Source organism: Python bivittatus, unplaced genomic scaffold (genome assembly GCF_059951505.1).
Source record: "Python bivittatus isolate LINGU-HERP-01145 unplaced genomic scaffold, Pbiv_v1 ctg000330_np1212, whole genome shotgun sequence".
In the NCBI taxonomy this organism is placed as follows: Eukaryota; Metazoa; Chordata; class Lepidosauria; order Squamata; family Pythonidae; genus Python; species Python bivittatus.
In genome coordinates this window covers 54,339,645-54,354,954 of record NW_028277058.1, presented here as the reverse complement: position 1 = coordinate 54,354,954, position 15,310 = coordinate 54,339,645, and the positions used below count along the sequence as shown (strand labels likewise).

Below are 15,310 nucleotides of genomic sequence, written 5' to 3'. Positions count from 1 at the left end.
CATTACAGCATTTGAAAAGAAGACAGCCGTGACCCAGCTAGAATCAAGTTGCTGTTTTATCCCAGCACGTAAACCATTCATGCCATAAACTATTTTGTATGATATTTATTTATATTCTTTAGGTCAGTATTTTTCCCAGCACTTTAAATAAAATATAGTTTCTTTGTCTTTTGTCAGATGCCACATGTCTCTGAAACTGGGGTTATACCAAGTCTAATTAAGTTCATTGCAGTCCAGTAAAATCATTTTGCCTCTTCGGAAAAAGTCATAGATACTGATTTTTTTTCCAGATGTTTAGTCAAAATAATCCTCAATATCAATATTTGGATCCAAAAGGTCTTCGCCATAGCGGGAGAGATCCATCTGATTTAGAATCAAGTTTTCAAAGGTTTCTTCCAAATCTGTTTCTCCTATCAGCACTGCTCCCAGCATTCGTCCATTTTGCATCACCACTTTGACGTACTCCTGTCCTTTGGTGCACCTCAACATCAGTTCATGGTCTAAACCCAGGCCTTGAGCATTGTATTTTCCCAGCAGCACCACCTAGACAAATACCAAGTCACAAAGAGCAATGAAGTATGATATACAACTACTGCAAAAAAGCACAGAAAACGCTTTTTAAATCCACTAAACCCATTATTGATTTCTTTTGGATCTACTATACAGAATAAGACTGCATCCTATACTTTCTTATAAAGGTGGTCCTCTGCAGGGAAAGTAATTTAAAATATCAAAGTACTTACATATATCTGATCACACAGAACTTAATACTATGCATAGTATATTTAACCATATCACTGGTCTGAGATGGGTGGCTATAGAAATTGAAAGAATGAATGAATAAATAAATTTTTAGTCACTTGGATATTTAAAGACCGTGACAAGACATTTTGAATTCATTTATGTCCTATGTGTATCTGAGTCTTCTGCCATTAAAAATTAGGTGTAAGTCCTATGGCAGCTTAGAAATCCAGTATGAAATTGCCATTATTTTAGTCATGAAGAATTTGGAGCATTAAGCGTCTTGTGCCAGATGTGTTAAAATGCCTTCTTGAGGATCGTGGTTGGTAGCAAGTATTTATATCTACTTATATCTGCCCAATATTGTATCCATGTTTAGAAATTAGAAGTAGAAAGGGCCCATTTAAGACATCAAATACACCTGCTTGGTGCAAGTCTCCAAATTAAATCACCCTTGGACTGCCAGAAGCTCAAACCGGTCAATCCTAAAGGAAGTCAACCCTGACTGCTCATTGGAAGGATTGATACTGAAGCTCAAGCTCAGATACTGTGGCCACCTAATGTGAAGAGAGGACTCTTTGGAAAAGACCCTGATGCTGGGAAAGATTGAAGGCAAAAGGAGAAGAGGATGGCAGAGGATGAGATGGTTAGATAGCATCACTGAAGCAATGAGCATGAAACTGAGCAAACTCAGGGAGGCAGTGAAGGACAGGAAGGCCTGGTGCGATACGGTTCATGGGGTCACAAACAGTCGGACCCGACTTAACGACTGAACAACAAGACAAATAGCCATCTACCAATGGTACACAAAACATTTTGGATTTGAAATCTTCACGCAAAACATCTGGATTATTTTAGAAACGTTTCAAGCTTGAAACAGCCCATTTTGCACTTAAAACCATTATTCTGCCCTTGGATTAGGCGTGTTGAGTTGAGAATATTTTACGTATCCCCACAATCAAGCTTTTGTACTAGGGGAACCTACTCCTCCTTTGGTGATGGCTTCCACTGTGCTGAGAAGAGTTTTTAAGTGTTCCAAAGTTAACTGGGGACTGGTTTTCAGGTGCACAATTATGGCAAAGAAAGCCATCCATCTTCAACCCAGTGGTTAATCTATCAGACCAGTGTTTTTCAACCTTGGCAACTTTTAAGATGTCTGGACTTCAACTCCCAGAATTCCCCAGCCAGCAAGGCTGGCTGGGGAATTCTGGAAGTTGAAGTCCAGACATCTTAAAAGTTGCCAAGGTTGAGAAACCCTGTATTAGACTATGTGTTGCAAATATATGACAATGGATGCTAATACACAACAGTTCAGTAGCTCTCAATTGACATACTATCAGGGCATTGTTTCCTTTGCAACGATTTCAATGCGGTTTGTTACCTTATAGTTGAAAAACTTTGTAACGTGAGCGAAGAGTTCAAAGCTGAAATCCGTATCTATGGGTTCTCCTAAAGCGTCAGCGGCCATACATTTTGCAGTGTGCCATCCCATCTGCCGCGCCTGGGTCCAAAGTCTCATCTGAAACAGAAGCACAACGAAACAGTTTTATCAAACCGTTCTTTTGGAATTATAAGCAGGCGATTCTACAAGGCAGTTCCAACTGGTGGTTTAAAAAAAACCCATTCAAAATGCTCCTTCACCACTGGGATCGGCAATATATTTTTTTACGGCGTGGTGTGCTCCAGCGGCCAGGTTACTGCAAAGTTTTCATCTTACGGCTTTTATTTTATAAACTCTACAGAACAGCTGGATGCTAAATATAAATGGAAAACTTACTTAGTAGATGAAAACAATTTTGTATGACATATTTAAAAGAAAGAATATTGGAATGAAAGAATATACTTGTTTGCTTCTAGCACCACACAGAAATAGCCAATTTCCAGTAAAAATAAACTACCAGATAACAGGTAAGAATGAAGGACAGTAAATGGAGTTACATAAAAAAAGGTGAACGTTCCAATACAATTCCCATTCCTCCATGATAGAGGTAATAATAACCTATATATATTGTTTATATCTGTTATATTATTGCCCAAGATTCCTATTGAACAAACTCCATCCTCAACAGTATATTTTGGGCATGTCCTCCTGCTTTTCTTGATGCTTCTCCTTTCCTAAAAATGTTTGTTACTTCTGAGAACGCTGAGATTTCTCTGAGTCTACTGATATCCCCCTCTGATGCAAAGGGGTGGATTAGTATACAGCATTGACATAATTATCCAATACATTTAGAAATTCTTTAATGCTTCCCATCTCAACAGCTGTTCCTGAAGCTGTAGGAGAAAAGAGACTCCCACAGTTAGGGCTTATTGGTGGCAGGGTCTCCAGCAAGAGATGAAAAAATATTGCTCAGGTTAAGACTCTAGAATATGCAGATATTAAAACAAAGAAAAATAAATCAAGCCTGGGGAAGAAGTTTTTTGGTTGCCTTTTTCCAAAATGAAGAATTTGGAAGCTAATTCAGTTACAGTGCCATGTTCCTGAAGGTTTCCAAATTTCACACAAGGCCAGAAGACAACAAAAAGCTTGTTCATTCTCAGCTTATGCACCCCTCCTGGACTGGAAGGCCCTTCAGACAGTCACTCATGCCCTCCTCACCCCACAGCTTGACTCTGCAAGGTGCTCTACGTGGGGCTGCTCTTGAAGACCACTTGGAAGCTTCAAATGGTCCGGAATGCAGTGACACAGTCAATGATGGGCATGTCTGGGTATGGCCATGTGGCACCTCTTCTTCGTGAGCTATACTGGTTGCCAGTATGCTTCCAGGTACAATTCAAGGTGCTGGTCATGGCAGAGAGCCAGCTTATTGGAGGGACCGCCTATCTCATGGTTTCTGCCCAGCCAGTACATGCAGGCAGAGTTGGCACACCACAGGTTCCTTCAATTAAACAGTGTCATCTACCAGGAGCCAAGAAGCATGCTTTCTCTGTCATAGTGCCTGCTCTCTGGAATGAGATCTCCCTTGAAAATCTCTGTTGGCATTCTAGAAGGCCTCGAAGATGTGATTGTTCTCCCAGACCTTGGGGTGGGTTGGATGGAGCCCCTCATTAGATGTGTTTTGTGTACATATTTTTGTACTGAGCCATTGGATCCCATCTTGTTTTTGTTTTGTATTATTTTTTGATTGTTTATTATACTGTGAGATGCCCAGAGTTGGTTTGGAGTCAGGTGGCACCTCAATCAGACCAAACAAATCAATCGATAACTAGAACTTATTTGTGGTCAGGAAGTGCAGGTAATTCCAGACACCTGCAGAAAGTCCCCTTCCAACTCCCAGGTGCAACTGAAGGACAAGTCATAACATCGTTTGTGGGAAAGCGTTAAGAAGGACAACAGGTGGCTATACAAATGTTAACCTTTTAACTGTATCAGACAGGCTCCCAAAGTTATTCCCACTGTGAGATACACATATATCCTTAAGCCCAGAATAAATCTATATTTGCTTCACCTGCTGCCAAACTGGGCTGGGTTCCCATGACGTCGTACAAATGTCTCCTGCTGCATAGATGTTCGGGAGAGAAGTGCGCATATATCTGTCAACTTTTAGACCACCATCTTCACCTAGAGCAAACTAAACATTTCAGAGATAAATGAAAAAATCTGAAAAGAAAAAAAAAATCCAGGAGATATCACTTTGCTGGCATTTTGTATACTACCATTTTTAAAGGCATAATGCAGAGAGCCCACATGCAACTGCAGCTCATTCCCAATTGGATTACAGGTAGTCCTTGCTATCTGACCACAATAGGGACTGGAATTTAGGTCGCTAAGCGATTTGATTGTTAAGTGAATCAGAGCTGATTTTGCAATCTTTTTTACAATGATCATTAAGAGAATCACATGGTTGTTAATCCAGCTTCCCCAATTGACTTTTTTGCTGAAATTTGCTTAATCAAATGATTCACGGTGATTCACTTAACGGCCATCATAAAAATGTCACAAGTTGTGATCATGTGACCTCAGGGGTCATAAAGCACCTTTCCCAAGGCTGTCGCAACTCCAAACCATCATTAAATGTACAGTCTTTAAGTGAGGACTACCTGTACAACAGTTACAACTAGCAGATCTCTATGACTTGAACAGATCTAAGTGTCTTGGCAGGAACCCTTTTTTTACTTATTGAAGAAGGCAAGAGAGAAGAAGCAACCAAATACATTTCATCACAGATGAACCTCATATAAGTAATAAAATAAAATACTGGGATTCACAAGACACAATAACCTTTAAACTATCTTCCAAACTTTCTAAATGATGAATCTAGAAAATTACTATCCATCAAAATTTAGATGTTATTAAAGACAAAGATAGCAAGTCAAATTAGAACAAGATCCATTTCTGTTGTGGTATTTCTTTACTTTTAATAAACCACTCCTACACTGGAATTTTAACATCACATAATCCAATATCTCCAGTAAGTTATTTATCCCAAACTAACAAAATTTCATGCTTATATTATTTTAAGAGAGTTAGAATTTGGGGGAAAACACCTGAAAAACCATGTGGCTTAGGTATGAAAGTAATCAAGTCTCTTTTTGAAAGACAAGCTTTCAGTTATTTTCAGATACGAATCCTTACATTATTACCATCAAGGAATGGCCGAACATTTGGAATCACTCCAGTTGCGCTAACAATGAAGTCGCAGCCATAAATCTTCCCATTGGTGAGTTCCACATATACAGGCCAAAGCTCTGCAAGCATGAAATGTTTAGGCATTAGATTAGATACTGCTATGTAGGTGGTACAAAAATCAACCAAGAAAAGACATTTCCCTTCGAGTGATCATCTACCTGGTCAGGCTTATGAATTCTGGGCCTCTGCAGGAAGCTAAAACTGGTAAAAACATAATCCTCATTCAGCAGTGTCCATGACGTGGGGGAGGAGTCAAAATCAGGAAGGCGGGAATACAGTGCTGCAATGCAAGCCCCACCCCTTTGGAATGTGTGGGTAAAAGGGGTGGAGCTAGCATCATGATGCTCCATTTGTTACCTTGCTGATTTTGACCACCTCCTGCAGACTCTACTGCCCTCATTCACTGCCCTTACGGCTGTTGCTTTCCTGCTCCCAACCACCATGGTGTACATTACAACCTGTATTTCTTAGGTCTCACTTTTGGGCAATATACTACTTAGATTGGGCTGAGCCTGGCCCTGCCAAAAGATGTCCATCTCCAGGTGACAGAAAGCTTCATCAGTTTCAATGACTGCCAGGGTCAGAGATTTGATTCTCTACACCAGTGCTTCTCACCCTTGGCAACTTTAAGATGTGTGGACTTCAACTCCCAGAATTCCCCAGCCAGCAAAGTTGAAGTCCACACATCTTAAAGTTGCCAAGGTTGAGAAACACTGCTCTACACAAACCGAGCCATATAGCCTTGCGGATCAGAGAAACATTCTGAGTTTTTTAAATGATTTACCTTCCCCTGCTTCTTCATTCCTCTTGTCTTCTAGAGCTTTGGGGAAAGCCAGGGATACCTTCTGTGACAGCTTGAACTCTTCTTGGAGGTATATCTTCTTTATTTCACACATATTTTCAATATGAACTTGGTGGCATAGCTGGAAACCATCAACAATTGCATTCATTCATACTTTAAGTCAGTGGTTCTTAAACTGGGGGTTATTAATCCAGGTAATTAATTACCCAAGCGGGAAATGTGGGCATATTCTGGGAGTAATGGAGTAATTTGTAATTGCTTGTGAATTGAGGATCAGTTCTGGGACTGCCACTGTTAAGATGCTTATGTAAAACAACAGTCTGTTGTTGTTTTTTTCTTTTGGTGGGGGTAAGGGTAATTGGATCAAACAGTTTAAGAACCACAACTTTAAGTGCTAACGATACATAGTTTAAGCTGTGTGCACAGGCCCATAGAGTTAATCAGTAAAACAATGTCACACCATAACCCATTTAGATATGTGTGAAACATCACAATGGTATGACACTACTATTATCAAACTGACCAGTCTGATTCCTCCTATGATTGTGTGTGTTTTTGTGATAAAGTTCCTCCAGACATTTTGCTAAGCTCAATAAGAATCTAAGATTTCCCATGCCAGAGCCTCACAGTTAAGAACTTCACATACAAATGCCATGGACGTGCAGCTAGTCCTCAAATACACCTGAGGCAGCCTGGCTGTCAGAAAGTTAGCTAGCAATGATCAGACTGGCCACCATTCAACTGTTAGCTCACCGAGGAAGGCCGAGACATCCTCCTTGGAACCTGAGGATTTAGAATGGACCGGCAGAAGGAAAACCGAGACCTTATGGTAGATCCTTCAAGCTTGAAGCCTGCTCCAGCCTGATTTATACATCAGCTGGCCTTATAATATTACTATCTCAGCTGCAGTGCTGATATTTGACTCACATTCACAGATAGTCCCGTAGCTAAGCAAATGACACTAGCAGCCCTTTCTGCTGCTGTTATTAGCTATTTCTGCAACTAATGGGAGTATGTCTTAGCCACCAGCCCTATCATCCATGTCTTGAATGGAATGGTTGACTAGAGAAGCATGAGCTTAGTCAACTCACTTGACCAATGGTTGACTAGAGAAGCATGAACTTAGTCACCACACTTGACCAAGGGCCATACCACAATCCATCCCACCAAAAGGGGCAATGACAAGTTTTTTTTTTTAAGTTCTGTGAGCATCCAAAATAAACAGTAATACCTCTTTTGCTCCCTTTAGATATAAGCCCTCGTGCCAATCAGGGCCTAATGCACTTCCTATTTTCCCAGGATTTTCTGCAGTTTGTTCTTCTCTTTCTATGGGGAAAAAAATCAAAGATTTGAGAGAACCAGAGAGAGAGAGAGAGAGAGCAGTAGTAAATAATTGAACATGATAGTATTTTGTACCAGGAGACATGAAAGAATTGAGGTTATTCTACCTGCTATGGTATATTTTGTTCTTTTACAAGCTGCTGGAGGCTCCAGTTTTTCAGCAGTGAGCTTTGGAATCAAGAACTCAGCTGCTCCTGCATCGAAAAAAGTGTTGCCAATTGCCTGGTCTTTGATAGCCCAAATTACTTCACAGCCTTCAATTTTGTACCTGCAGGTCGACAGACAGACACATTAAAAAATATATATATTATTATTATATTATTTTCATATTAGGGCTGATTAGGACATATGTTAAAGGAGGTGGAGATTTATTTAGCATTCAGTTAGGAAATGTAAGAACAAGGTGACTGTGGCTGTTGTTTGAAACAATGAGTGGACTCAGTTTTGTTTGTTGGGTTGCTCATGCTGCATCCTAGCTCCTAAAAAGGCACAGATGTTGAAGATACTACTATAATTACTACTACTACTACTACAACTAATTTATTACATTTATATGCCACCCAACTCCCAGCGACTCTGAGCAGTTCTGGTCCCCAGAATTATTTTCAGCTGAATTTTGACAATTCAGTTGAAATGTATGACAACAGCTAACCACTTTGGACCTTTATGGCCAAGACGTTCCAGGTACCAGGGCAGATACCTTCCCATTTTTCCTGTTGTGGAAATGGTCCTGCAGGAGATCTGTGGAAAAACCTGTGAAGTCCCAGCATAGCTCAGATGCTGTTAGGTGCCATGACGATGCAATAGCCAAACTCTATTCTTCCCAAGTTTGGAACTGAGAATGGGGTAGGGGATTACAACTTTTCCCCCAACAAATCTTTACTGATGCATGTAAAAAAAGGATGGGGCTTCAATTGTGGCTGCCGTCTTGATTGTCTGACACACACACACACACACTTCTTCATATTTGGGAAGAAGCCTGGAATTCTTCAGAGGACATCAGCACATTCACTACTGTAGAAGCTTATCAATCATGTTCTAATTATATGTTCAACACAACTGGATGCTACACAAAATATAATAGCAAAAGATGAAATCTATTGCCAAGGAGAAGTCATTGCCTATTCCATCATCCAAACCTACTTACACCAATTCCAGTGCAATGCCACCATTTCCTACAATGGTTATTCTTTTAGCTGTTGCTAGATGGTTCTGAAATTCCTACATTTGACAAAGAAAGAGATACTATTAGCACAGTAAAAGAGTCTGCTAAGTCATCACTAAAGCAAAGCAAAAATCCACTAGCGTCAATTTGAAATGCCAAGAAGTGGAGTTGGGTAGAATTCAGCTTTTAAATAATAACAACAACAACAATATTGATGTGCTCATGCATTCTGGATAAAAGGCTGTCTTAAGTAGATACTTTCTTAATGCTATCTATTGTTCCTTATGTTTAGTTTATTTCTTTAATAGCTTTGGAATTTATCCAGAGACATTTGTCATTGAGTGAACTAAAAATATATTCCACCACTTTTAAAAAAGGATTCTGTTTTAATCACCCTTCTATTCCATGCAACAATTCCATGCCCCTGAAACAGTGCTGCTTCCAATGTTCTTATCTGACTCGCAACATTATTTTCTCTTGCAGAGATCTCCTCCTTTTACATCTAGCAGACTAGTTAAAGGAAAAGAAAATCCACATCTTTTGGGAGAACTCTGGGGGAAAATCCTGGGTTATCTGAAGCTTAGTTCTCACATCTGGCTCCATCACTGGTGGGACCATCTGCGCTTTATATGCCTAATTCTTTTTAAACCAATATTAAGCCAGCAGCCATTAGTCTCACTCCATGACAGTTCATACATTAATGATCTGTTGTGTGAAGTATTTAAGTTTGGTTAATCATGAATCTGCCCCTAATTAATTCCAACACATGATCTAGCAGAGAGGGAATGAAAACTTCTCCTTCTGCCCTATCCATCATTTTATAAATCTCTATCCTAATTGGAAGTTAAGAAAGAATGTTGGTTCTTGTTAGTGGTTTCAGTTAGATTAATGAATATCGATTGCGTAAGGATTTGATTTAAGCAGCTGGTTGTGTTAAGAGAGCCAGATGTTGGAAAGTGGTTTCTGGGTTTCACTGTGAAGCTAAGTGGAAAGAACACAGCGGGGCCCTTTAACAACAACAATAACAAATTGGCACATCAGAAACATCTCCAGAGAGGAAGGACAAGAAGGATTTAATTAATTGATACCTGGTTTAATTTGCATCAATTGCACAAAATAAAATGCTTGCCTGAATAAACAAAAAAGGATGCTTAATATATAGATATTATATCCTTACTTACACACACACACACAATTACACAAAGAGTTCACTGGCCTCAGTTCACATTTTGAGAAAGTATAATTCAATTCGCAGTAGAGGTTAAAGCTGATGTTGGCTATTTTATTTTATCCTAAAGATCTCTACCAGGCCTTGATCATCTTTTCTCCAAATACATGTCTAGGTCATCTCCATACAGAAGCTGTTCTGGACTTTTATCATTTATTTTTTCCTTTGCTGCTCCTAACAGCTCTTCAGTAGCCGTCCCTAAACCAAATCTCTCCAGACTTGCTTTACTACAGACCCCTCAAATCTTAGCCAGCACATGGACGGGCCATGCGGGGCACAAAGGAAGTTATCATCCAGCATAACAGGCTGAGGTCAGCTACCATTCCACAGCACCATTTTTGAAATTAAGTAGCTAAAATGGTACACTGCAGCGTCACATCACCTGTATTTCACTGCCGCTCTTAGCTACAAGTGTTCAATGCTGTTGCAAAGGCTAACGGACCATCGAAAGTGGGCAAGCAGAGGACATTACCATCGCGCTGTCTGTATCTCGGATTCCCAGCACATAAGGGTTTCCTTCAGCAATCAATTTTGGTTTGGCTCCCGCACACAAACAGAGTTTTTCAAAGGTATACTCCTGACCAGCTTCTGTGATGATCTTCTGTAACCACATTAAAAGTGAAAAACCAAAAGAAAGAATTAAAAATCGGAGCCAGTTCTCAGTTCGACATCAAGAACCAATGAAGACAAAGACGGGTAGCTAGGGCTACCATGAAATATCCAGCACATTCGAGAAAAGGGAATTAAGCATTTGCATTTGCAAAGCCATGCTGACCTTGTGTATTATTGATTATGTACTTATCCAATATCCCTGCACACCACTTCCTATGCTGAAGCCTCTTGAAGTGGATTACAATAAATGCAGCAGTAAAACACAGAATGAAACCCTACATTAAAACATTATACAGTAAAACAATCTTCAGTAAAACAGAATCATTAAAAAAGTGGGGGAAAGAAGAAAAGCAATTATTCCAACATTCCTACCAGGATATCCTGGTTAAAAAGGTGTGTTTTCAGTAGGGATCTAAAAGATATTACAGCAGGTACTTCCTGAATTTCAGAGGTTGAACCTGGTTGAATAGCTAACTGGCAGCCAGTGCACTGGCTTTAATAAAGTTGGGACACCTTTTTTATTTCCTTCTATCTATCTATCTATCTATCTATCTATCTATCTATCTATCTATCTATCTATCTACATACATACATACATACATACATACTAAATGTGAGGTTACCAGTTCAGGAAGAAATCTAGCTAGGCTTCTTCTGTTCAGGAAAGGCTATAACTGGGATACCAGCCCATGCTGGCCAAAGGTACTGGTGGCCCCAGAGGTCCCTCAGGCCTCCAAGGAGACTCATCCTTCTCAGAGCACCTCTTAACTATGTAGTTGTTCTTTCTGAAGAAGTATAACTTTATTTAAAAGAGATATACTTTCCAATCTTCTAATCTGATACCAACTTTAGCCATCATGAAAAGAGGCAGTGGTTATATGTGGAAGAAGAGGCTTATCCTGATGCCATCTTGGAGCAGAGTGGCGCCAGAAAGTTCCCCGAGAGTTGTTCAGGTAGACAGTAGACATCCCCTCTTTCAGGAATGCTTTAATTTGGATTATTGCAGAGGGTTGGACTTTAAGGAGTGAAAGGTAGTGAACATGTAACATTCCACTGCACTTCAAACAGCGGCGGATCGGTCCTTCAAGACACATTCTTCCTTATGAGCAAAACAAAGTTCCCCATAAGTGAAACTGGGCTTGGTGATGGCAGTCAGGCAATCATGCAGTTTTCTTAGCAGCCGTGTGGAGGTGGTTGGCCACTGTCTTCTTCAGGTGAAGTCTTTTGGTCTCCCAGTCTAGCCTACAGCCCTGAGATTCCCAAGGGATGCTCTACCCAAGTCTTACCAAGAGCAAACTCTGAACAAACAAATTAAAATTAATAGATAACCATCAAAATCGACATTATCCTCTACCAGCTTTTTAATGTATCAAGGGGGTGTCTCATTCCTGAAAGGGAAAGCAACGTTCAATATTTTCTATGAAAAGAAAAAGATGCAGGTTTTTCTTACGTGGTCTTTGCTTTTCAGTTGACTCACTGCAGATTGTATAACTTTAATGTTGGAGTAGCGCTTTCCTAAGATGCTGTTTGCTTGTTCCTCAACGTCAAATTCTTCTAAAGTTCGGGAAACCTGTTGAAGAAGTAGAATCAAGAACTCGGTTGGGGGTTCTTAATTTAGAGCAGTGTTTCTCAACCTCAACCACTTTTAAGCTGTGTGGACTTCAACTCCCAGAATTCTGGGAGTTGAAGTCCACACAGCTTAAAGTGGTTGAGGTTGAGAAACACTGATCTAGAGCTTTCTTTTTGGTGTGTGTGTCTGAGTCATTTTTGACTCCTGGCCATTACATGGTCAAGTCTGGATAGTTTTCCTGCCTCTTTCCCAGGGCTGAGAGACAGTGACTGGTCCAACGTTACCCAGCTGGTTTTGTGGATAAAGGAGGACTAGAACCCATGGTCTCCCGGTTTCTAACCTGCAGTCTTAACCACTGCACCAAAATGGCTTTCACTTAAGATCTACTGATATACAAATACACCAGAAAAATCTCCAAGGAGGCACAGTATTTATCAATGCAAGTAGGATGCTACTGATGAAAGAAATCACTGGGTGACACAATCTACTTTTTTCCTTTAGCCCCAAAATGGAGATCAAATCTATCTTACCTGTCTGAAGTTCACCACCGTTTTTATAACAGGAGAAGCAGTGATTAAAAAAATATCTTCAGAGGGAAACTCTGCAGCCAGCTTGTAAAAAAAGAGGAAGATATTTAGATTATTGTTCTGGGATGTTTTGTGCTAATTAGCAGGTCTGTCCATGCTCTTTGTCTGTAACTACAATGGTTAAACCAGTAAACTGGGCTACTGCTACTGTTCCCTGAATATTGGCATTCAACTGCCGACTGATCATGGATAATTATCACCCTTACCCTTGTCATACATGAACATGGCAGTACAGAATGCCTGTGGTATGGATTAATATAAGGCGACTATGTTCAGTCTGCAGAAATCGATATGACCATTAGGTGGGAGCAGAGAGATACAGAAAACTTTATCCACCTAGTGCAGTGTTTTTCAGACTTAGCAACTTTTAAGACATGTGGACTTCAACACCCAGAATTCCCCAGACAGAAGATTTGTAAAAAGTTTACATAAGTATGCATTTATATAAAAATACGCACATTTATAAATGTGTACATATATGTGTGTGCATATAGCCCGGATTTCTCAATTCTTGACTTCCCCATTATGGATAGCTATCATTTTAACCTCCAAGAACAAAAAAGAACGCCCCACGGAAAATGGCATAATTTCAGTCTAATCTTTCGGATTCTTTTTGTCAGTTGTTTCATCCCCTTCCTCTTGGAAGGAAGCGTCCCTTTGCAAACTGTATAAAAAAGCTGGATTTTCGATTTTGGAAGACTGGACAAAAATTGTTGCCCAGTTCTTAGAATTTCTAGAAGAGATTTGAACTTTTTCAAGCAATTCGTTTATTGGGACCAACTAGAACCTCTCTCTCTCTCTCTTGTTAAGGATTTTCTGTTGTTAATCAAAATCCTTAACCGATCTGAACTTTTTAAAGGAGTTTAATACAATCCCTGATCTCATAACAGGGTGAGAAATGGAGATAATAGTCTACAATATAGCCCATAAAGTTGTTGTTGTCATCATTATAATATAAACTGCCTGCAGGATGCATAAAATATCAGTTGACTAAGCTGTCCCAGGATTTAACACAGAAGTTAACACTTGCTGAGCCTTGGTCTCCATTAACTAGCATGCAAATCTTTTCAATTATGTCTAGACCGGTGTTTCTCAACCTTGGCAACTTGAAGATGGGTGGACTTCAACTTCCAGAATTCCCCAGCCAGCCATGCTGGCTGCGGAATTCTGGGAGTTGAAGTCCACCCATTGCCAAGGTTGAGCAACACTGGTCTGAACCATTTAAAATCAATTTTTTCTTCTCCTTTAATGACAGTGTAAAAAACTGGAATCCCTATCTTTGCAGGCTCCCCCTGGGTGAGAATACTTCGAGCAGCGGAGCTCACCTGCTGCTCAGTTTCTACAGCACAAAGATCCTGCCTCCGCAGCTCCCCTCCCACCTTTTTAAAATGAAAGGATAGAGGGATGTAAAGGCAACTCGGAAGCTGTCCGTACGTTCACTTCTTCCCTTTGTGACTCTATGAACCAATCAGGAAGTTCCCGCCCCCCAGGCAATAGGTAGATTCACGACGAAGAAAAATTGCTACGGAGCGCATGCGCAGAGGGGCGCGCGCCGATCACTGCGAAGGACGAGAAGTTACCCGCTCGGCGCACGTCACTCCGGCGATCCCGCCTCCTACGACGAGGAAGCGGCTCCCAGGGGCGCCGGGCGCCGGACGCGAGTCGGCAGCCATGGCCGCCTCCGTGGCTTCTGCTAGCTCCAGCTGGGCAACACCCGACTCCCTTCGTGGCCGTGAAGAGGAATTCTGGCTACGGGTTGCCGTGAGGCTCATATAGTTCCGCTTGGCGTTTCCTATTTGTGCCAGGGGGCGCGGCCTAGGTGAGAGAGGCGATTCTCCACTGCCCCCTAGCGTTCGAAACGTATCGTACATTGAAGGAACCAGACTTGGACGCAAGTAAGGTCGGACTGGGTGAGATCTTGGATAGGAGACCACTCGGAAATCTCACAGCTGTGGACTAGGTTGGGAAGTAGCCCTGGAAGATTGTAGTGTCAAATCACCTCCCTAATTTTACCAGGAAAGCTGCACAGATATGTCTGTGATGTCACCAAGACTTGAGTTTGATGGCAGGAAGCCTTTATTTCTTTAATACTTTAGCCTTTCATTAAATATCAACAAGTAATTCTGACCACACTGTAAAAACCTAAATGCACTGTTTCCTACTTTAAATGCCTCAAGGTGTTTTACAATTCCTATCTATCCCACTGGAGTTTAGAGCTTCCTCTAATTTTATCCTCACAACAGCCCTTTGAGTTAGGCTAGGCTAAAAAGTAGTGGCATTGTTGGCATAAGATGGTAAGCCATGGTTTGCTAACCGCAGTTGGCCAGATTCACACAACGCATTACCTATAGTTTACAGACCCAACTGGCTGGCTTCATGCAAAATGCAAATAAGCAAACCAAATGCCATCTTTGCACAACACAGACCAAGCAGGCTTTGTTGATGGAATGGGGAATATTTAATTCATGGACCCTCTAATCTTATCACATCTAGGCTGCTAAACACGAGGCACCCACCAGATGGTAGGAGAGAATTAACATTTTCTCTTTCTTTTTCCTGCCATCCAGTGGTCATCTGACATTTTGCAGCCCAGGAATGTCAAGTCTGCTCGTGGTGAGAGGCTCAATTAAATTC

The 15,310-nt window shown here is 40.9% G+C and overlaps 1 protein-coding gene across 1 annotated transcript; it reads right to left on the bottom strand.

Annotated features, from left to right (window-relative positions):
- Positions 1-97: 97 nt before the first annotated feature.
- Positions 98-14,390, bottom strand: PYROXD1 (pyridine nucleotide-disulphide oxidoreductase domain 1). The gene is made up of 12 exons (XM_007420931.4): positions 14,257-14,390; positions 12,620-12,700; positions 11,970-12,089; positions 10,380-10,508; positions 8,662-8,735; positions 7,622-7,782; positions 7,405-7,499; positions 6,156-6,294; positions 5,318-5,430; positions 4,191-4,313; positions 2,123-2,260; positions 98-543 (listed from the first exon to the last, which is right to left on the bottom strand). The coding sequence occupies exons 1-12, from the start codon at positions 14,347-14,349 to the stop codon at positions 295-297; spliced, it is 1,515 nt and encodes a 504-aa protein (XP_007420993.3). The 5' UTR covers positions 14,350-14,390; the 3' UTR covers positions 98-294.
- Between the last annotated feature and the right edge of the window lie 920 nt (positions 14,391-15,310).